Source organism: Ranitomeya variabilis, chromosome 3 (genome assembly GCF_051348905.1).
Source record: "Ranitomeya variabilis isolate aRanVar5 chromosome 3, aRanVar5.hap1, whole genome shotgun sequence".
NCBI lineage: Eukaryota > Metazoa > Chordata > Amphibia > Anura > Dendrobatidae > Ranitomeya > Ranitomeya variabilis.
In genome coordinates, this window is record NC_135234.1 from 310,019,929 (window position 1) to 310,042,232 (window position 22,304).

Genomic DNA, 22,304 nt, shown 5'->3' on the forward strand with positions numbered 1-22,304 from the left:
TCTAAAGGATGCATATTTTCACATTCCTATCCACCGAGACACAGAAAATATCTCAGGTTTGCGATACAGGGGAATCATCAGGTGGAGGACTATCAGTTTGGAGTCCTTCCCTACGGCGTTTCATCAGCTCCGAGGGTGTTCTCCAAAGTAATGGCAGAGGCGGTGTCATTTATCCGGAGACAAGGGGTCCGTATAGTGCCCTATCTGGACGATCTGCTGATAGTAGCTCCCACCGAGATAACCCTGATATCCCATGTGTCAACTACATTAGAGATATTGAAGTCTCTGGGTTGGATTCCGAATATAAAGAAATCTCAGCTTCAACCCTCAAAAACCAGGAAGTTTTTAGGAGTGTTTCTGGACTCGGTGAAACAAATTTCCTTTCTTCCAGCCGATCAGACTACCGTTAGTAGTAAAGATCAGGAAATACAAGGAGATAAGATCTCCTACACTCCGGGAGGGAATGTTGCTATTAGGCTCCATGACAGCCTGCATTCAGTCGGTGGCTTGGGCTCAAGCCCACTCGAGAATTCTTCAAACCCATGTCCTAGACAATTGGGATGGTCGTCCCGGCTCACTAACCAAAAGGATTCACACACCAGGTCGGGTGAAAGCATCCTTAACATGGTGGATGAAATCCAAAAACCTTCTCAGGGGTGTGAGTTGGATTCAGTTCCCAATAACCACGATCACAACGGATGCCAGCAAGAGAGGCTGGGGAGCCATGATAAATCATGTTCCTTATCAGGGTCTTTGGGACCAAACGATCAGAGGGAGATCGTTGAATTTCCGAGAACTCAAAGCTGTGGAAGAAGCTCTCTTAGCAGCAAATCGTCAGATTTCTGGGCAACATGTTCTGATATACTCAGACAACATGACCACGGTGGCTCATATCAAACACCAGGGCAGTACAAAATTCACCAGCCTAAAGAAGGTCTCTGCTCGTATTTTTGCTTGGGCCGAAAATCACCTACTGTCCCTGACGGCAACTCACCTGAAAGGTACTGCCAATATTCAGGCAGATTATCTAAGCCGGCGGGATATTCACCCGGGTGAATGGAGTCTGGATCATCAAACATTCAACTTTCTAGTAAACAGGTGGGGTCTCCCGGAAGTCGACCTCTTTGCCTCTCACCAAAATGCAAAAGTCGAAACATATTTTTCCTTGAACCCAAGAGACAATCCCAGAGCAGTAGATGCCTTAGTTCAAGATTGGCATTTTCATCTGGCCTATGCATTTCCACCAATCCCGATCCTTGCAAAGGTGCTATGGAAAATACGGATAGAACGGACCCCAACTATTTTGGTTGCTCTATTTTGGCCCAAAAGAAGTTGGTTCAACTTGATCATCCAACTATAAGTGGACGGGCCGGTAATGTTACCGATAAAAGACAATCTCTCTCAGGGGCCAGTTCTCCACTCAGACCCTCAGAAATGGAATTTAGCGGCGTGGTTTCTGAAGCCCAGGTATTGAAAGCTAAAGGGTTATCAAACCCTGTCATAGCTACCTTACAAAAATCCAGGAAACCAATAAACGCCATTTACAATAAAATGTGGAAAGTTTTCATCTTTTTGTCTACCTAACCTTCCAGACCCTTTCAGGCCGGATATACCTAAGATATTAGATTTCTTACAGAAAGGCTTGGAGATTGGTCTGAAACCCAGTACTCTGAAGGTCCAGGTTTCTGCGCTCAGTTCTATATTTGATCAAGATCTAGCAGGCCATCGCTGGATCAAAAGATTCATGACCTCTGCGGTCAGAATAAACCCTAGGCAACAAATCATAGTTCCTCCATGGGATCTTAACATTGTACTTCAAGGTCTTACAGGTCCACCCTTTGAACCTCTGTCTACCTGTTCCCCACAAAATCTTGCTTACAAAACTGTTTTTTTTGGTAGCTATAACTTCAGCCAGAAGAGTGGGTGAATTACAGGCCTTATCAATAAGAGAACCTTATTTACTAGTTAAAGACTCAATAGTGCTCCGACTTGATCCTTCTTTCCTTCCAAAAGTGGTCTCTGAATTTCATCGTTCTCAAGAGCGAGTTCTACCTACCTTTTGCAATAAACCTGCAAACTCAGAGCAAAGAAAATTTAACACTCTGGATGTTCGGCGTATCCTGCTTCATTACTTGAATCAAACCCGTGCTCTTAGAATTGATCATAACCTTTTTGTCCATTCCTCAGGGCAAAATAAGGGAAAGAAGGTAGCCAAGAGTACCATTGCTACATGGATTAAAAAAGCTATAACAGAATCCTACCTTGCTCAAAATAAACTACCTCCGGTAGGGATCAAAGCCCACTCAACCAGATCTACGTCGGTTTCCTGGGCAGAAAGAGCAGGCGCATCTCCGGAACAGACCTGCAGGGCAGCTACGTGGTCCTCACTCCATACCTTCTCCAAACATTATAGATTGGATGTATTATCCAATAAGGATTTAGTCTTCGGCCGCAAAGTTCTTCAGGCCGTTGTCCCTCCCTAGTGCCAAATTAGTTGGTATTCCTCCATATGCTGTCGTGGAAGGTGACTAGAGAAAATAGAATTATTCTTACCGTTAATTCGGTTTCTAGGAACCTTCCACGACGGTGCTAATTTCCACCCTCTATGTATTCCTCGATTAATTCTGGGATTCAGAAGATAAACCGGTGCTATGGTCTCAGTTGTAAGTCACTGGCGAGTGGGAGGTGGGAGGTCCTTTTAACCTCTGTGTTTCCTGTTCCCCATTAGGGCAAAGAGACAACCTCCATATGCCGTTGTGGAAGGTTCCTAGAAACCGAATTAACGGGTAAGAAGAATTCTATTTTCTTCTGTTTGGAACAGGTCTCAGGTAGGTTCTTCCTTGAGTGCTAAAGGCAAGTCTATTTCATAATTAGCTTTAAAAGATGACATACGTCATTTTGATACATTCTATAATCCTATAGAAGGACATACTACTGTCCCGGGAGCGGGAAATCCCACGAGTTGAAAGGAAGGATTCCTTCCGCCTCGGAATGCTTTGCCCTAAGATATTAGGACCATCTACAATTTGCATAGTTTTGGGCGCTCCCTTAAGACACATTTGTTCAGAGCGGCCTATCACGTTCCCTAATCAGTCATTTTATGTTTGTGCGTGTAGCCCATTCACTGTCTCCATCTATCCCCCACCCCCTGAGATGGTTGTGCCATCACTGTAAATAAAATATTGTTGATACACACCTGTACTTTGTATCTTCCCCGCCTCATTGTAGATTGTAAGCTTTCAAGAGCAGGGTCATCTTATTTTGCTTTAATTATTATATGGTTGTTACTTATGACCATTGTGTTTGAAACTGTAAAGCGCTGCAGAATATATTGACGCTATATAAATAGTTTATTATTGTTATTATTAATCCATCCCAAACTCTACATTCGGCAATCAGACAGATTCTTGTCCCATAAGTCTGTTGCGTTATGTTTACCAGGGACATCAGCACTGCCTTCTGTACCTTGTGGTGAAGCAGCAGCACTGTGTCGTGTGGCAGAGGATCCCATACTCGCAGCTCTTACAGCAGTCGCGGCTCCTAAGGTAAATGAAACTGGTTCCAGGGCTCTTACTGTTAAGACCCCATAGTCTCACTGCCTCACAGTAGATAATCTCCCTCTGTTACGAGGAAGAAACCTACTTTTCTGTAGCCATGGAATATGGTTACTCCCACAATGGCAGTCTGAGTCTATAAAGATCCCTGAGAAGATTGCCTCTTGGGATATGTATGAGCGTAATATGCATATATGGACAAATAAGTTGACATACTTATAATGTCTGGACTAATGACTCGTCTAAATGCAGTTCCGAATAATTTCAAGTGTCGGAAGATTTTTACTAGCACTACCACCACCTTCATCGATTCAGAGTCCAGACTCCCTGTGTCTAACATCCGTAAAACAGGAGTGATGACCCACGTTTCTCTTTCAGAGCTTCTAATGAGAAGCCAGACGTTGGTAGTGGCAGGAGATATTACCTGCCGGATGGTGTATTATTATTATTATTATTCATTTTTATAGCGCCATTTATTCCATGGCGCTTTACATGTGAAATACGGGGCAAATATAGACAAATACATTAAACATGAGCAAAAAACAAGGCACACGGGTACATAAGGAGGGAGGACCCTGCCCGCGAGGGCGGTGTATTCCTTAGTTTCACTAATATATAACCCTTCTTGGGGTTGGACATCTAAGGATTTGGAATAGACGTGATCTCCTGGATGAGTAATGTGCGTACATCCCAATGCTCTGCCATTATCCATGTACTAACTGTTATTGGTTTGATATTCCCGCAGTCCAGGGCCTCTGTCCTGCAGGTCTCCTTGTAGTATGGTAAGCTGGTCTGTAACCAGGGCTTAACCTGAGCCCAGAAGGACCGATGAAGGAACAGTCCTGGGTTATAAGCACATGCGGCTTATGATTGGTCGGTACAGTCCTCATTGTGTGGTGGCTGTGACTTTCACCATATTTTGCTGGGCAATAAGGTTCTCTAACCCTATTCTGGTAGTCCCTCAGGACAGCACCCGTAGTTCCCTCCCTTATGTTTCTGTTTTTTAGGATTGTTCGGGATTAATCTACCAGCAGATCGTTTATCCTTCGGGTCACCATGGTTCGAAATTAAGATGATGCAGTTTAATGGTTACTACAGACATGTTTGTAAGGGCACATTTAGACCATTTATTTCCATCCTCGGTGGTACTTTGAAAGAACACTGGAGGGTGGAGGTGGGAGGGTCCTTTTAACCTCTCTATGATCCTGTCCCGCTATAGGTCAAGGAAGGACGTCCTCCATGGTGCTGTCCTGAGGGACTACCTGGAAATGGAATTACCAGTAAGTCGAATTTCCCTTTTTCTCTTTTTAAATCATAATGACAACCCAAAACATCCAGATGGCCCTGATCAAAGTTTACATACCTCATTTCTTAATACCTTGCATTGCCCCCTCTAACATCAATGACAGCTTGAAGTCTTTTGTGGCAGTTGTGGATGAGGTTCTTTATTTTCTCAGATGGTAAAGCTGCCCACTCTTCTTGGCAAAAAGGCTCCAGTTCCTGTAAATTCCTGGGCTGTCTAGCATGAACTGCGTGCTTGAGATCTCCACAGATTGGCTCAATGATATTGAGGTCAGGAGACAGATGGCCACTCCAGACCTTTCACTTTGTTCTGCTGTAGCCAATGACGGGTCGACTTGGCCTTGTGTTTTGGATCGTTGGAACGTCAAAGTACATCCCATATGCAACTTTTGGGCTGATGAGTGCAAGTTTTCCTCCAGTATTTGCTGACAACATGCTGCATTCATATTTCCTTCAACTTTGACCAGGTTTCCTGTGCCTTTGTAGCTCTCACATCCCCAAAACATCAGCAATCCATCTCTGTGCTTTACAGTAGGAATGATGTTCCTTTCATCATAGGCCTTGTTGACCTCTCTCCAAATGTAACGTTTATGGTTGTGGCCAAAAAGTTCAATTTTGGTCTCATCACTCCAAATTGCTTTGTTCCAGAAGTTTTGAGACTTGTCTGTGCTGTTTTGCGTATTGTAGGCGAGATACTTTGTGGCATTTGTGCAGTAATGGCTTTCTTCTGGCAACTCTACCATGCAGCCCATTTTTCTTCAAATGCCTCCTTCTTGTGCATCTTGAAACAGCCACACCGCTAGTTTTCAGAGAGTCCTGGTGGTGTTTGTGGGTTGTTCTTTCCTTCCTGAACAATTTTTCCTGGCAGCTGTGGACAACATTTTTGTTGGTCTACCTAACTGTTTTGTTTTTATAGAGCCCCTGATTTTCCATTTGTTGATCAGTTCGAACACTGCTGACTGGCATTATCAATTCCTTGTATGTCTTTTTGTATCCCTTTCCTGTTTTATACAGTTCAACTACTTTTTCCTGTATACTCGTTGACAATTCTTTTGCTTTCCCCATGACTCACAATCCAGAAACATCAGTGACTGGATGAAAGATGCAAGAGTCTGTCTGGATCCCAGAAACTCACTCAGCTTTTATGCACACACACTGATTACGAGCAAAAAGGTCATCGGCGAGGATATTACCTTTAGTAGCCATTCAAACCCATTTGTCAACTTCAGGCCAAAATCACCAGGGTATGTGAAATTTTGATCAGTCATTTGGATGTTTTGGGTTGTCATTATGATTTAAAAAGAGAAAACGCAGTAGTTTGACAAGAAATGGTTTCACCCAACCACTAACCATAAGTGGAGAAAAAGTTTTGGTGTTATCATTCATATTCTTTGGAAAAAGGCCAAGAAAGTAAAAATTCTACCGGGTATGTAAACTTTTGAGCACAACTGTATGTATAGACTCTGCACCCCAATTACATTTGGCATCTCCCTCCCAGACTACTCCGATAATCTTAGGAATCCAAGGGAAATGTCTTCTCCTATATTGCACTTTGAACGTGGCTTCCCTCAAGAAAAAGATATGAAAGTCAAGATATGAGCAAACTAATTTTTTTTCTAATTCTATATCCATGCAGCAAAACCTGAAATTTGCATATGTATTGTATGAGGAAATAAATTTGATACAAGTAGATTCTTTTTTTTGTAATCTTTGTTTAATTGTAGGTGGAAAATATAAAAAGTTTCCAAGAAGATAAATCCAAGCTCTCAAATGCCGATCAGTTCTACTTGTTGCTTCTTGGTGTTCCCAAGTAAGTAGTTTAATGTTCGTTATCTTCATGGGTGATCAGCTAAAGATTGAAGATCTCTAAAAGTACTAATGGGCAAAATGTTAACCATAGTCACATTCATAAACCCAGAAGTTTGAGGTTTGTGAGATCTATCCCCATCCCCCCAAAACTGTTGACCGTGTGAGTCTTGTCTCAAAGCTCAGTCCAAGTTAATTCATGTCCGTCCTGACTGATTTGAGGGTGGATACCCCTTTAGTCTCGTATGCTACTTGACACAGTAAAAGAGATGCATCCAGTGTGCTTGCCAACATTTTGGTTGATAAAATAGGAACATTAATTCCTGCCCCCAGGACCACCCTGCAAGCTTCAAACACCAGAATAGCTAAATAGCTGACAAACACAACAAATTGATGGATGAGGTCGGTCACGGCTTTCAATTATTTAGTTTTTTTTTCTCAAATATAAATGACAATAGTAAAAAGGAAGCACTTTAACTTTACAAAAGACCAGTAGCCAAATGCCCTGTAAAACTACAGGCAAGTCAGCCTACATAGCCACAACATTCTTGTGCTTCGTTGAAAACAGCCGCTGTGACTTTTATTCTAAAATAACTAGTGATGAGCGAGTATACTCGTTGCTTGGGTTTTCCCGAGTATTTGCTAGTGCTTGGAGATTTAGTTTTCCTGGCCCCAGCTGCATGATTTATGGCTGCTAGACAGGCTGAATACATGTGAGGAATGCCTGTTTGTTAGGGAATTCCCTCATGTATTCAGCCCGTCCAGCAGCTGTAAATCATGCAGCTGAGGCAACACAAACTAAATCTCCGAGCACTAAAAAATATTCGGAGATCACCCGAGTGTGCTTGGGGAAAACCTGAGCAACGAGTATACTCGCTCATCACTAAAAATAAAAAGGGGCGGGACAAGCACCTCTGGGACCCAACAAGGGTAAAGAGGAGGATCCAGGCTGCTAACTCACTAATATATTAAGTAAAGGGGGTGGGTAGCTGACATAACACCCCAGGCTCCCATTGGCCATCGTAAAGTGGGAAGGAGGGGGCCATACCACCAAACTAACCAAAGGGGAGGCAGAGGGGTGAACCACCCTGGACTAAATGAAGGGGGGGGGAGAGAAAAGGGAGGGGGCACTGCAGTCAGTGGCACGTTCCTTAACTAGTGCCATGCCATTCGGACTGACCAGCCCACTTTTGGATGGGGGTTGCATACCCTAGCCTGTTTCAGCCTGGTGCATTTCCAAATTTGCTGGAAATGTTTACAAAAATTTGGGCCAGTCCCATCAAATCTTGGAAGAATTTTATCCATGCCAGTGACCTAACAAACTCTGAGCTGTATAATAAGGGGGAAAGAAATGGGGCACAGTGCCTGTGAGCCTCCTCTACTTATGGGTTGAGTTGTGTATAAGGGAGGGTCGGAGACCACCAGCTTTCTTATGTTGTAAACCTAAAATGACCATTTCATTCAGCCTATTTCTGTTTGTAGCTGTAAGCTCCGGATCCAATGCATGGTGGCATGTGAAGAATGTGACCTAATGCTGGAAATGCTACGACCCAAGGCGGAACTTGTCAGCAAGGCTTGTGATGGTAATAGTCCATGTGCTGTGACTTTATTTTATTTTTTTGGAGTTGTGTAATGTTTTGCTAGAATTTTTAGGATCTGCTCATTTTAAATGTCTGTGTTTTTTGTGTGTGTTTGTTTGTTTGTTTGTTTTTTTGTTTTTTTTTCCAGACATTCTTGTCAGTCATAGGCTTCCGGTCTTTTGTCAATTTGTCTTAAAAGTTGGCAACTTTTTAAACTATGTAGGTATCAAACATTTATTTATGGCATTCAGAAAAAAACTTGGTTTACGTCCTTCTATAAGTTGATTAATTTTGGAGCTTAAGTGTCCTTTATCTAGGGAAGTCACACTGGAAACGCCAAAGGCTTCAAGATAAGTACCTTACTGAAGCTAACAGAGACAAAGTCCAATGAAACACAAATAACTCTTCTGCACCATATCCTAGAGGTAAGCTCCGCTGCCTTCTTAGAATATATATTTATAACACATTGGGACATCACCTTGCACAGGACAGCATTTCATGTACATAACGTATTTTACAATTATTTCAGGACATTGAAGGAAATTACACAGATCTTCTTGAACTTCCATATGACCTTGAGACCATTTCAAAAGCTGCTGGGTAAGAACAGTATATGGATGTTACCAAGATCTAAGGGGTAACGTTTATCCTTGTGTAGAGTGACAAGCCAGCCCTGGCATGTCATAGTGAGGAGACTTAAAGGCCATGCATGCTACTCTGGAAAATTAAATATGAAAATTGTCTCTTCAGAGAGGAAGAAGACTAGAACACTAGCACCACCTATTAAAAGCAGCGATCCTAAAAGTCAATATGACTGGGATAAAAGTCAAACCAGAATCTCAATTTGTAGGCATGGTGTTTCCCCTCATCAGTGTAAAATATGAGATCTGATGTGGCTAGGTGAGAGGCTTTTGGACTGGGATCTAAGGGATATCATTTCTCCTTGTGGAGTTTGCCAAGCCTGGCATGTCAGAATGAAGAGACTTATAAGCCATGTATGCTACTCTGAAAAGTTTAAAAATGTAAATTGTCTCTTTGCTATGTCAACAAATTGAGATTCTGACATATGGCAAGGCTCTTAAGAGTCAATGCTGACTTTTAGGATCCCTGACTCCAACAGGTGACGCTAGAGTTCTAGTCCTGCTCTCTGAAAAGACAAATTGAATAGATGTTACCCAAGCATTTCTGCTAGTTGGTTCTGTATCCTATGGAAAAATATAGGGTATTAACAATTTTTAACTGCTTTCTGTTGCATACATTTTATTTTTTTTACATTGCCTTTTTTCAAGATACCTTAATTATTTTTCCATCAACATGGCTGTACGGGTTTTTTTTTTTTGTTTTTTTTTTTCAGCTTGTTTTAGGCTACTCTCGCATTAGTGTCTCAATGCTTCGTTTTGGAGAAAAAATGCATCCTGCAAAGTTGCCCGCAGGATGTGTGGTTTTTTTTTTCTCCATAGACTTTCATTAGCGACGCATTGCGACGGATTGTCACACGTCGCATCGTCGTGTTATGGCGGACCGTCGGCACAAAAAACGTTCCATGTAACGTTATTTTGTGCATCGAGTCTGCCATTTTCGACCGCGCATGCGCGGCCGAAACTCTGCCCCCTCCTCCCCGGTACTCACAATGGGCAGCGGATGCGTTGTAAAACTGCATCCGCTGCCCACGTTGTGCTACATTAACACACTGTACGTCGGGCCGACTGTTTGCGACGGCCTGTACCGACGGACTAGTGTGAAAGTAGCCTTAGGTCGGGGTCACACTTACTGTATGGAAAATTGGTCCGAGTCTCCCTGCTGAGTCGCACAAGTGTTCTCCGTATGGCTATCCGTGTGTAATGCGTTTGCACTGCGATGATGCGATTTTTCTCGCACCTATGTATCTGTATGACATGCATATGGCTTTACATTTCTCACTACTTTTCTTCATTTAATTTAATGGCTCAATGGGCTGAAATGCGAGAAAAACGCACACATTTTCCTCAAGTTACACTGATGGTCCGTGTGGTGTCCGAGTTTTTCTCGCGCCCATAGACTTGTATTGGCGAGACTCGGGTGATTTACACGTACAATCCGCATAACACTCATCCTTATTCTACACTAGTGTGACCCTGGCCTTAGTTTTGAACTGTCATTCGCTTTACTATATAATTCACTTAAAAATCGGAAACTCTAAGTGCAACAAAATGGTGCGTAAAAAATTGTTGGAATTGCGTTTTCTTTTAAGTGTTCCTGAAAACTACTTTGTCACGGGTTCCTTCTCCGGTATCACACAATCAACAGAGCAAGAGAATAGTGAACAATTCCAAGACCTTTATTTAGGCAAAACACGAAAGGTCCATATATACGATCCATCACACAAAGGATTAAATATTCCAGAACACGAATGCAGTTCAGTTACAGAATAAACGTCCAACAATCCAGCACAGAGGATAACAGTCCATATTCCCTTCTTTCTCTCTAATATGCTCTTCACATCCAGGTTCCACACAAGACTGATCTGTGTCTCACCTCCCTGATATTTACATGTCTCCCCCATCATTCACAGGCCAGGAGGGGGAAGGTCTCATGGGCTCATTGTTTCAACAAGCCAGGTCAACATGTCATTAGCATATTGGCAAACAACATTATTCACTGAAGGCCCCGTCACACATAGCGAGATCTCTGCTGAGTCACAAGTTTTGTGACGCAACAGCGACCTCAGTAGCGATCTCGCTATGTGTGACACGTACCAGCGATCAGGCCCCTGCTGCGAGATCGCTGGTCGTGTCGGAATGGCCTGGGCCGTTTTTTGATCGTTGAGGTCCCGCTGACATCGCTGAATCGGTGTGTGTGACACCGATCCAGCGATGTCTTCACTGGTAACCAGGGTAAACATCGGGTTACTAAGCGCAGGGCCGCGCTTAGTAACCCGATGTTTACCCTGGTTACCAAAAAAAACAAACAGTACATACGCACCATCTGATGTCCGTCAGGTCCCTTGCCGTCTGCTTCCTGCTCTGACTGAGATCCGGCCGTACAGTGAGAGCAGAGCGCAGCAGTGACGTCACCGCTGCGCTCTGCTCTCACTGTACGGCGGCTCAGTCAGAGCAGGAAGCAGACGGCAAGGGACCTGATGGACATCAGATGGTATGTACTGTTTGTTTTTTTTGGTAACCAGGGTAAATATCGGGTTACTAAGCGCGGCCCTGCGCTTAGTAACCCGATGTTTACCCTGGTTACCCGGGTGCTGCAGGGGGACTTCGGCATCGTTGAAGACAGTTTCAACGATGCCGAAGTCGTTCCCCTGATCGTTGGTCGCTGGAGAGAGCTGTCTGTGTGACAGCTCCCCAGCGACCACACAGCGACAAAACAGCGACGCTGCAGCGATCAGCATCGTTGTCTGTATCGCTGCAGCGTCGCTGTGTGTGACGGGGCCTTGACTCTGTGGAGAGATAACAATACAGAACTGTGGGGAGAATATCAGATGGCAAATAACAACTCATCCTACAATATACAGTAACACCATGATAATCAGTAAAATAGAAATATACACAAAATGATACCCACATAGCATATCACACCATCACATACTTGTCAATATGATTTTTCAGCAATACCCATATGGTATCATATGGTGTAGATTATTTTTTTTTTTCTTATTGAACCAATAAATTTTGGGGCAAATTTGTAAAAGTATGGGGTTGTATTGACTTTTTTTTTTTTTTTGAGACCAGTAAATTATATAGATTTTTTTTATCACTGGACATATTTAGTATCATTTTTATTGATACTATTTTGAACACACACTTTTACACTTACACTTACACTTTTCCAACGACCAAGACAAGAACAGTCTATAATTTTAAAGGTATGTTTATTTTAACATTGAGAGAATATCAAAAGTAAAATCCAGAAAATCACATTGTATGAATTTTATATAAATGTATTTGCATTTTTCAGTGAGCAATAAGTATTTGATCCCCCCCCCCCCTACCAACCATTAGGAGTTCCAGCTCCTACAGACCAGTTAGACACTCCTAATCAACTCGTTACCTGCATTAAAAACCGCTATTTTACATGGTCACCTTTTATAAAAGACTCCTGTCCAGACTCGGTCAGACTCTAACCTCTACAACATCGGTAAGACCAACGAGATTTCTAATGCTGTCAGAGACAAGATCATAGACCTGCACAAAGCTGGAATGGGCTGCAAAACCATAAGTAAGACGCTGGGTGAGAAGGAAACAACTATTGGTGCAATAGTAAGAAAGTGAAAGAAATACAAAATGACTGTCAATCAACATAGATCTGGGGCACCATGCAAAATCTCACCTCGTGGGGTATCCTTGATCATAAGAAAGGTGAGACTAAAACTACTCGGGGGGGGGGGGGGGTTGGGGGAAACTTGTTAATGATCTGAAGGCAGCTGGGAGCAGTCGCGAAGAAAACCATTGGTAACACATCACATCGTAAAGGTTTAAAATCCTACAGTGTCCACAAGGTCCCCCTGCTCAAGAAGGCACATGTGCAGGCCCGTCTGAAGTTTGCCAATGAACACTTGGATGATTCTGTGAGTGATTGGGAGAAGGTGCTGTGGTCAGATGAGACGAAAATTGAGGTCTTAGGCATTAACTCAACACGCCGTGTTTGGAAGAAGAGAAATAAATGCTGCCTATATCCCAAAGAATACCGTCCCCACTGTCAAGCACGGAGGTGGAAACATTGTTTTGAGTGTGTTTCTCTGCTAAGGACACAGGACTACTTCACCGCATCAATAAGAGAACATAAACTTCTAAGACGTACGCCTTGTTTTTTCCATTTTAGAATCAACATAGAAGATATTTACTCTGAAACAAGAAGCAATCTGAAAACCTTAAACGATGTGCAGAATAAGCTCTCCAAGTCCTCCAGCGACATGAGAGAACAGTACGAAAAGTGTGTTCAGGTCTGTATTTAGCGTAAAGTTCTATATATCCTCAGACTTACTGTATCTCCTGATCTAATATTTTAAGTTTAGGAATCTTGTACGTTAACTTTGCCCCGTATATATAAAAGGGCACAAACTATCGGTGCTGTGTGCAAGGGGCGAGATGCCAACATGCCACTCTGCCTTGGTTAGGGGATATAGATACTGGGCAAATTGAACCTTTGTCCTGAATGGGGAAAAAAACTGGCAATAACTAAACTTTCTTCAACTTTATTTTACTTCCTTTCGTTAAATGTGATCTGATTTTTTTTTTTTTCTAGTGGGTCTGCAGTGTGCTGTGCTGCTACGTGGGGGACAATCTCAATAATAATTTTATGTAAAAATCAACATTGGGTTTGGATGGCCTTGGGTTAATTGGGATTAACTTTCCATATTTTGCTATCACCTCTTCATAAGCTTTCCCCAATTTTGAGAGAAGCACTCATTAATATTGGTATTGGCTACACGTGTGACTGTGCTCAGCTGTTTTATGGCCTCATCAACGTTCGGCTCAACTTTCATGTTGTCTGTGCTTACTCGCCTCCAAAAAACACACACAATTGATTCTAAAAGCCTGTCAGACTGAGCCTACCCAACAAACTTTCTGCAGTTTTTAGTAATGTGCAGAGACAAATTATGTAAACGTCTAATGATGTGGAATTTTTAATGAAAAACAATTGCTAAGATTCTTAGGTCAAAATACATGCATATAGTGAGAAATTAATTGGCCATGATGATGGGGATGTCCGGGACTCACTGATGGCATATCATTAAGATAATGACACTGTAATTCGGAGTTTCTGTAAGGCCGGTTTCACACGTCAGTGTCTCCAGTACGTGAGGTGACAGTTTCCTCAAGTACCGGAGCCACTGACACACGTAGACCCATTAAAATCAATGCATCTGTGCAGATGTCATTGATTTTTTGCGGACCGTGTCTCCGTGTGCCAAACACGGAGACATGTCAGTGTTCGTGGGAGCGCACGTATTACACGGACCCATTAAAGTCAATGGGTCCGTGTACAACACAGACCTCACACGGACGTTTTCCGTGTGCGGTCCCTGTGGCGTGCAGGAGACAGCGCTACAGTAAGTGCTGTCCCCCCCACATGGTGCTGAAGCCGCGATTCATATCTTCTGTGCAGCAGCGTTTGCTGCATAGAAGATATGAATAATAGTGTTTAAATGAAAGATCTACCTGTCCGCCGCCCCCCCACCCCGTGTGCCCCCCCGCTGTTCAGAAAATACTCACCCGCATCCCTAGTTGGCTGTCGCTCCTTCCTGGTCTGGCCACGGCTTCTACTGTATGCGGTCACGTAGTAGAAATTTGTATCTCTTGACATATTTTTAGGACTCTCTCGATGCACTTAAAGACTTGAAAAAACAGCTGGAAGAGATTTCACAGAAGAAAAAACAACTATCGGATTATTTATGTGAAGCAAAACTTTCACTAAAAGATACTTTTGGAACCATAAAAACATTTAGGGACCATTTTCTGAAAGCAAGGAAGGTTTGTGGCTTCATAATTCTATCGAATATAGATAAACTTTTTGTGTTGGTGAACTCAAGCGGAAGGTTGTCAATGGCCCCAATGGTCCTTGGTATGGTTATTTTCCAAAAAATAACATTGAACCAAACCACTTGTGTCAAGGTACCAAGATGTCCATATATGTTCAGATCCAATCTTAGAATGTAGTAAATTGTACAGAAATCTCAACCATACAAAAAAAAAAAAAACCAGAAATTTTGCATTTTTAGCCCTTGCTTGGTTGGAAGATTGTCACTAGTTTACCTCAACAAAGAGGAGCCAGAAGACCACAGCGTCTGATTTCTCCTTCTCCTGCACTGATTAGAAGCACTTCACCTTGATAATAAAAGGTGTAACTTCCTAGAAGCTTTCCTCCATTTAAGGCTCTCAGCTCTACACTGTTAGCCACTCCTGTCTCGTATATAATCTGAGTCTTGGCTAGCATGTCAGAGCTAGCATTTGCTGCATAGCTGGAGGTTGGTGGTGGTTATTGGAGAAAGGCGTTTAGTTGATTTATCTTTGACTGTTGCTTGGTTTTGACTGTTGCTTGGTTTTGAATGTGTGATAATTCCCTTTCTTCTCCTACCGTAGTATAACCCCCATCCTCCTGTGCCCGGTGTTTACCTCTGTTTGTGTATATTTTTGTATGATTGGCATTCGAGGCACCAAATTTTGCCACGAAAACTGGGTAAACGTATTGACTCGAGTATAAGCCGGGTATGTATTGTCCCCTCATCCCTGTCCTGCTCTGTGTGGCCACCCCGTTGTATACATGGCTCCCCCGGTCCTCTTATATGTATGGCTCCTCCCCATCCCATCTTGTATGCATGGCTCAGCTCCCCCATCCCATCCTTGTATGCATGGCTCAGCTCCCCCATCCCATCCTTGTATGCATGGCTCAGCTCGGCTCACCCTTGTTCTCCATCACACTCGCCCTCCTCGTGCCATCGCTGCACGTCCCTGCATCTCCGTTGTCCTGATGGCAGCTCTTCCTGTGCTGAGCGGTCACGAGGTACCGCTCATTAAGGTAATGAATATGCGCTCCACGCCTATGGTAGTGGAGACGAGTGCATATTCATACCTTAATGAGCGGCACCACATGACTGCTCAGCACATGAAGCTCTGCTGCACCTGGACAATGGAGATACAGGGACATCACAAGGAGGGTGAGTATGATGTCACAGCCACCAGCTCCTCCCCCTCTCGGCTTATACATGAGTATATACGGTACCTTGTTAGTCTAGTTGGTGTATTATGGTACACTACTACTCCCCACTTCCCTGGGAGTTGGAAGAGTACAGACTGAGGGTGGTTTCAGGAGATAAGGCAAGGTATGGCCCTGGCATCTTCACCATCAGAAGTAATCTGGGGAACAGGGCAAGCCACGGTGCTGACAACAGTCGTAACAAATATATCCCAAGAATATTTGCAATCAATGTGATTTTTATTTTTCCTCTGTGACACACTGTATATCTAGCTTTAAGCAATTTGTCTACCTCATTGTTGTTTTTCATTTAGGAAAATAAAGATAGAAAAGAGCAGGCTGTTGTGAATTTGGATTCTGGGCTCCCCCGGTGGCCGCTTGTGGAATTGGACTTGTCATCCTCTTTCCTGTTTCACCTGGTTCCATCAGTAGTGGGTGTCGCTATTTAAGCTCATTTCTCTGGTGGTTTCTTGCCGGTCAACAATGTTATCTGATGCCTCTCAGTGCTTGTTCCTGCTTCTAGACAGCTACTAGATAAGTTGGACTTTTGTCCATGTTTTGTTTTGCCTATTTGTTCCAGTTCACAGCTGAAGTTTTGTTACTGTGTCTGGAAAGCTCTCGTTGATCAGGGATTGCTACTCTGGCGTTATGAGTTAATGCCAGAGTTTAAGGTAATCTCTGGATGGTGTTTTGTTAGTGTTTTTCTGCTGACCATGAAAGTATACTATCTGTCTTCTGCTATCTAGTAAGCGGACCTCAAATTTGCTAAGACTATTTTTCTGCTGCGTTTGTTGTTTCATCTGAACTCACCGTCATTATATGTGGGGGGCTACTGTCTTCTTTGGAATATTTCTCTAGAGGTGAGCCAGGTCTTATATTTCCCTTTGCTAGCTATTTAGGTCTTAGGCCAGAGCTGGGCATCTAGCGATAAATAGGAAATGCTACCTGGCTATTTCTAGTTGCGCGGCAGGCTTAGTTCATGGTCAGTATAGTTCCATCTTCCGAGAGCTTGTCCCTCTATAGGCTTGCTATGATCTCTGCCTGCAGAGATCATGACAGTTTGACCGGCCCATAAAGTGTTTAAGACCCAGGTTGAGATAGGAGAGTTATAAGAAGTCTGCTGGAATTTTTTTTTTTTTTTTTTTTTTTCCTCCAGTCTGCCTTGCTGCAGTCTTTTTTCTCTCTCTCCTCCTAATCTCTGTATGCTCTGTGTGCACCTGACAATAATGGATCTCCAGAGTGTAACTGCGGGTTTGAATAATCTCATCACGAAAGTACAAAATTTACAAGATTTTGTGGTACATGCTCCGGTATCTGAGCCGAGAATTCCTTTGCCGGAGTTCTTCACAGGGAATAGAGCTAGCTTCCAGAATTTCCGAAATAATTGTAAGCTTTATTTGTCCCTGAAGTCTCGTTCAGCTGGAGACCCTGCTCAGCAGGTTAGGATTGTGATTTCCTTGCTCAGGGGTGACCCTCAAGATTGGGCCTTCTCATTGCCAGCAGGGGATCCTGCGTTACGCGATGTGGATGCGTTTTTTCTGGCCTTGGGCTTGCTTTATGAGGAACCTCATTTGGAACTTCAGGCAGAAAAAACTTTGATGGCACTATCTCAGGGGCAAGACGAAGCTGAAGTTTTCTGCCAAAAATTCCGTAAATGGTCTGTGCTTACTCAGTGGAATGAGTGCGCCTTGGCGGCAACTTTCAGAGAAGGTCTCTCTGATGCCGTTAAGGATGTTATGGTGGGGTTCCCTTTGCCTGCAGGTCTGAATGAGTCCATGACAATGGCTATTCAGATTGATAGGCGTCTGCGGGAGCGCAAACCGGTGCACCATCTGGCGGTGTCTATGGAAAAGACGCCAGAAAGTATGCAGTGTGATAGAATTCTGTCCAGGAGCGAGCGACAGAATTTTAGACGGAAGAATGGATTGTGTTTCTATTGTGGGGATTCTACTCATGTTATATCAGCATGCTCTAGGCGTACAAAGAAGCTTGATAAGTCTGTTTCCATTGGCACCATTCAGTCTAAGTTTATTTTGTCTGTAACCCTGATTTGCTCTTTGTCATCCATTGCCACGGACGCCTATGTTGACTCTGGCGCCGCTCTGAGTCTTATGGATTGGTCCTTTGCCAATCGTTGTGGTTTTGATTTAGAGCCTTTGGAGACTCTTATTCCTCTGAAGGGGATTGACTCCACCCCATTGGCTAATAATAAACCACAATACTGGACACAAGTAACCATGCGTATCAATCCGGATCACCAGGAGATTATTCGTTTCCTGGTGCTGTATAATTTACATGACGATTTGGTACTGGGATTGCCATGGTTGCAGTCTCACAACCCAGTCTTGGACTGGAGAGCAATGTCTGTGTTGAGCTGGGGATGTAAGGGTATTCATGGGGACGTACCTTTGGTTTCTATTTCGTCGTCCATTCCCTCTGAAGTCCCTGAGTTCCTCTCTGATTATCAAGACGTCTTTGACGAACCCAGGCTTGGGTCGTTACCTCCGCACCGTGAGTGCGATTGTGCCATAGATTTGATACCGGGTTGTAAATATCCAAAGGGTCGTTTGTTTAATTTGTCTGTGCCGGAACATGCTGCTATGCGGGAATATATAAAGGAGTCTTTGGAAAAGGGACATATTCGTCCATCTTCTTCTCCCTTGGGAGCTGGGTTTTTCTTTGTCTCAAAAAAAGACGGCTCTTTGAGACCATGTATTGATTATCGGCTTCTGAATAAGATCACTGTTAAGTATCAATACCCATTGCCATTGCTTACTGATTTGTTTGCTCGTATAGAGGGTGCTAAGTGGTTCTCTAAAATTGATCTTCGTGGGGCGTATAATTTGGTGCGGATCAGGCAGGGGGATGAGTGGAAGACCGCATTTAATACGCCCGAGGGCCACTTTGAGTATTTGGTCATGCCTTTTGGTCTTTCTAATGCCCCTTCAGTTTTCCAGTCTTTTATGCATGATGTTTTCCGCGATTTTCTGGATAAATTTATGATAATATATCTGGATGATATTCTGATTTTTTCTGATGACTGGGACTCTCATGTCCAGCAGGTCAGGAGAGTTTTTCAGGTTCTGCGGTCTAATTCTTTATGTGTGAAGGGGTCTAAGTGCGTTTTTGGGGTCCAGAAAATTTCCTTTTTGGGGTATATTTTTTCTCCCTCTTCCATTGAGATGGATCCCGTCAAGGTGCAAGCTATTTGTGACTGGACTCAGCCCTCCTCTCTTAAGGGTCTTCAGAGATTTTTGGGCTTTGCCAACTTTTACCGCCGATTTATTGCTGGTTTTTCGGATGTCGTTAAACCACTGACTGATTTGACCAGACAAGGCGCTGATGTTGCTAATTGGTCCCCTCATGCTGTAGAGGCCTTTCAGGAGCTTAAGCGCCGTTTTGCCTCTGCCCCTGTGTTGCGTCAGCCTGATGTGAATCTGCCTTTTCAGGTTGAGGTTGACGCTTCGGAGATCGGAGCTGGGGCAGTGTTGTCGCAGAAAGGTTCCGACTGCTCCGTCATTAGGCCTTGTGCCTTCTTTTCTCGCAAATTTTCGCCCGCAGAGCGGAATTATGATGTTGGGAATCGGGAGCTTTTGGCCATGAAGTGGGCGTTTGAGGAGTGGCGCCATTGGCTCGAGGGGGCTAGGCATCAGGTGGTGGTATTGACTGACCACAAAAATTTGATTTATCTTGAGACTGCCAGACGCCTGAATCCTAGACAGGCGCGCTGGTCTTTATTTTTTTCTCGCTTTAATTTTGTGGTGTCATACCTACCGGGTTCTAAGAATGTTAAGGCAGATGCCCTTTCTAGGAGTTTTGACCCGGACTCTCCTGGTAATTCTGAACCCACAGGTATCCTTAGGGAGGGAGTAATTTTGTCGGCCGTTTCTCCTGATCTGCGGCGGTCCTTGCAAGAGTTTCAGGCGGATAGACCGGATCGTTGTCCGCCTGATAGACTGTTTGTTCCGGATGATTGGACCAGCAGAGTCATCTCTGAGGTACATTCTTCTGCATTGGCAGGTCATCCCGGAATTTTTGGTACCAGGGATTTGGTGGCAAGATCCTTCTGGTGGCCTTCCCTGTCACGAGATGTGCGAATCTTTGTGCAGTCATGTGACGTTTGTGCTCGGGCCAAGTCTTGTAGTTCTCGGGCTAGCGGACTGCTGTTGCCCTTGCCTATTCCTAAGAGGCCTTGGACACACATCTCGATGGATTTTATTTCAGATCTGCCTGTTTCCCAGAAGATGTCTGTCATCTGGGTGGTCTGTGACCGTTTCTCTAAAATGGTCCATTTGGTTCCTCTGCCCAAGTTGCCTTCTTCTTCTGAGTTGGTTCCTCTGTTTTTTCAGAATGTTGTCCGATTGCACGGTATTCCTGAGAATATTGTTTCTGACAGAGGTACCCAATTTGTGTCTAGATTTTGGCGGGCATTCTGTGCTAGGATGGGCATAGATTTGTCTTTTTCATCTGCTTTTCACCCTCAGACTAATGGCCAGACCGAGCGGACTAATCAGACCCTTGAGACATATCTGAGGTGTTTTGTCTCTGCTGACCAGGATGATTGGGTTGCTTTTTTGCCATTGGCAGAGTTCGCCCTCAATAATCGGGCCAGTTCTTCCACCTTGGTGTCCCCGTTTTTCTGTAATTCGGGGTTTCACCCTCGATTTTCCTCCGGTCAGGTGGAATCCTCGGATTGTCCTGGAGTGGATGCGGTGGTGGAGAGATTGCATCACATCTGGGGGCAGGTTATGGACAATTTGAAGTTGTCCCAGGAGAAGACTCAGCGTTTTGCCAACCGTCGTCGTCGTGTTGGTTCTCGGCTTTGTGTTGGAGATTTAGTGTGGTTGTCTTCTCGTTTTGTCCCTATGAGGGTCTCTTCTCCTAAGTTTAAACCTCGGTTCATCGGCCCTTATAGAATATTGGAGATTCTTAATCCTGTTTCTTTCCGTTTGGACCTCCCTGCGTCCTTTTCCATTCATAACGTTTTTCATCGGTCGTTATTGCGCAGGTATGAGGTACCTGTTGTACCTTCAGTTGAGCCTCCTGCTCCGGTGTTGGTTGAGGGTGAGTTGGAGTACGTTGTGGAGAAAATTTTGGACTCTCGTGTTTCCAGACGGAAACTCCAGTATCTGGTCAACTGGAAGGGTTACGGCCAGGAGGATAATTCTTGGGTCAATGCATCTGATGTTCATGCTTCTGATCTTGTTCGTGCCTTCCATAGGGCTCATCCTGGTCGCCCTGGTGGATCTGGTGAGGGTTCGGTGCCCCCTCCTTGAGGGGGGGGTACTGTTGTGAATTTGGATTCTGGGCTCCCCCGGTGGCCGCTTGTGGAATTGGACTTGTCATCCTCTTTCCTGTTTCACCTGGTTCCATCAGTAGTGGGTGTCGCTATTTAAGCTCATTTCTCTGGTGGTTTCTTGCCGGTCAACAATGTTATCTGATGCCTCTCAGTGCTTGTTCCTGCTTCTAGACAGCTACTAGATAAGTTGGACTTTTGTCCATGTTTTGTTTTGCCTATTTGTTCCAGTTCACAGCTGAAGTTTTGTTACTGTGTCTGGAAAGCTCTCGTTGATCAGGGATTGCTACTCTGGCGTTATGAGTTAATGCCAGAGTTTAAGGTAATCTCTGGATGGTGTTTTGTTAGTGTTTTTCTGCTGACCATGAAAGTATACTATCTGTCTTCTGCTATCTAGTAAGCGGACCTCAAATTTGCTAAGACTATTTTTCTGCTGCGTTTGTTGTTTCATCTGAACTCACCGTCATTATATGTGGGGGGCTACTGTCTTCTTTGGAATATTTCTCTAGAGGTGAGCCAGGTCTTATATTTCCCTTTGCTAGCTATTTAGGTCTTAGGCCAGAGCTGGGCATCTAGCGATAAATAGGAAATGCTACCTGGCTATTTCTAGTTGCGCGGCAGGCTTAGTTCATGGTCAGTATAGTTCCATCTTCCGAGAGCTTGTCCCTCTATAGGCTTGCTATGATCTCTGCCTGCAGAGATCATGACAGCAGGCGCTAAAGGCAGAAAAAAGAAAAAAGCAACTTGAGGAGGATGAAGCAAAGAGACTGAAGGGAGAGAATGGAAAAATCCGTAAGTTGTAGTACAACAGACCAAGCGACAACTTCCTTCCAAATTTTTCCCAGGAGACATTCTGCTTATTTGACTTTCCTACATGCAATGCTGTAAAATTTGGTTACAGGGGTTGTCGAAGTCCTGGACATATGTGCTTTTGCGGCAAATTGGCCATTAGAGTGGGGGGGGGGGGCTGCCATGTTTGGAATTCTGCCCAGTTTGTAAGCGTGGGTCCTGCTTTGTTGGTGTAATGAACGTCTGTCTATATGTCATTTTCTATGCATTTTAGAGTACAGTGCAACTCCCTTA

General features: G+C 44.0%; 1 protein-coding gene across 1 annotated transcript in view; it reads left to right on the forward strand.

Annotated features, from left to right (window-relative positions):
• The window catches only part of LOC143817679 (inverted formin-2-like), a 50,436-nt gene that overhangs the window by 22,346 nt on the left and 5,786 nt on the right, over nt 1–22,304 (forward strand). The window contains exons 8-17 of the mRNA XM_077299171.1: nt 6,581–6,666; nt 8,145–8,245; nt 8,391–8,461; nt 8,560–8,667; nt 8,772–8,842; nt 13,052–13,172; nt 14,545–14,703; nt 16,240–16,263; nt 21,935–22,013; nt 22,214–22,222. Of these exons, the coding sequence (XP_077155286.1) occupies nt 6,581–6,666; nt 8,145–8,245; nt 8,391–8,461; nt 8,560–8,667; nt 8,772–8,842; nt 13,052–13,172; nt 14,545–14,703; nt 16,240–16,263; nt 21,935–22,013; nt 22,214–22,222 (829 nt within the window). The remainder of the gene's footprint in view (nt 1–6,580; nt 6,667–8,144; nt 8,246–8,390; nt 8,462–8,559; nt 8,668–8,771; nt 8,843–13,051; nt 13,173–14,544; nt 14,704–16,239; nt 16,264–21,934; nt 22,014–22,213; nt 22,223–22,304) is intronic.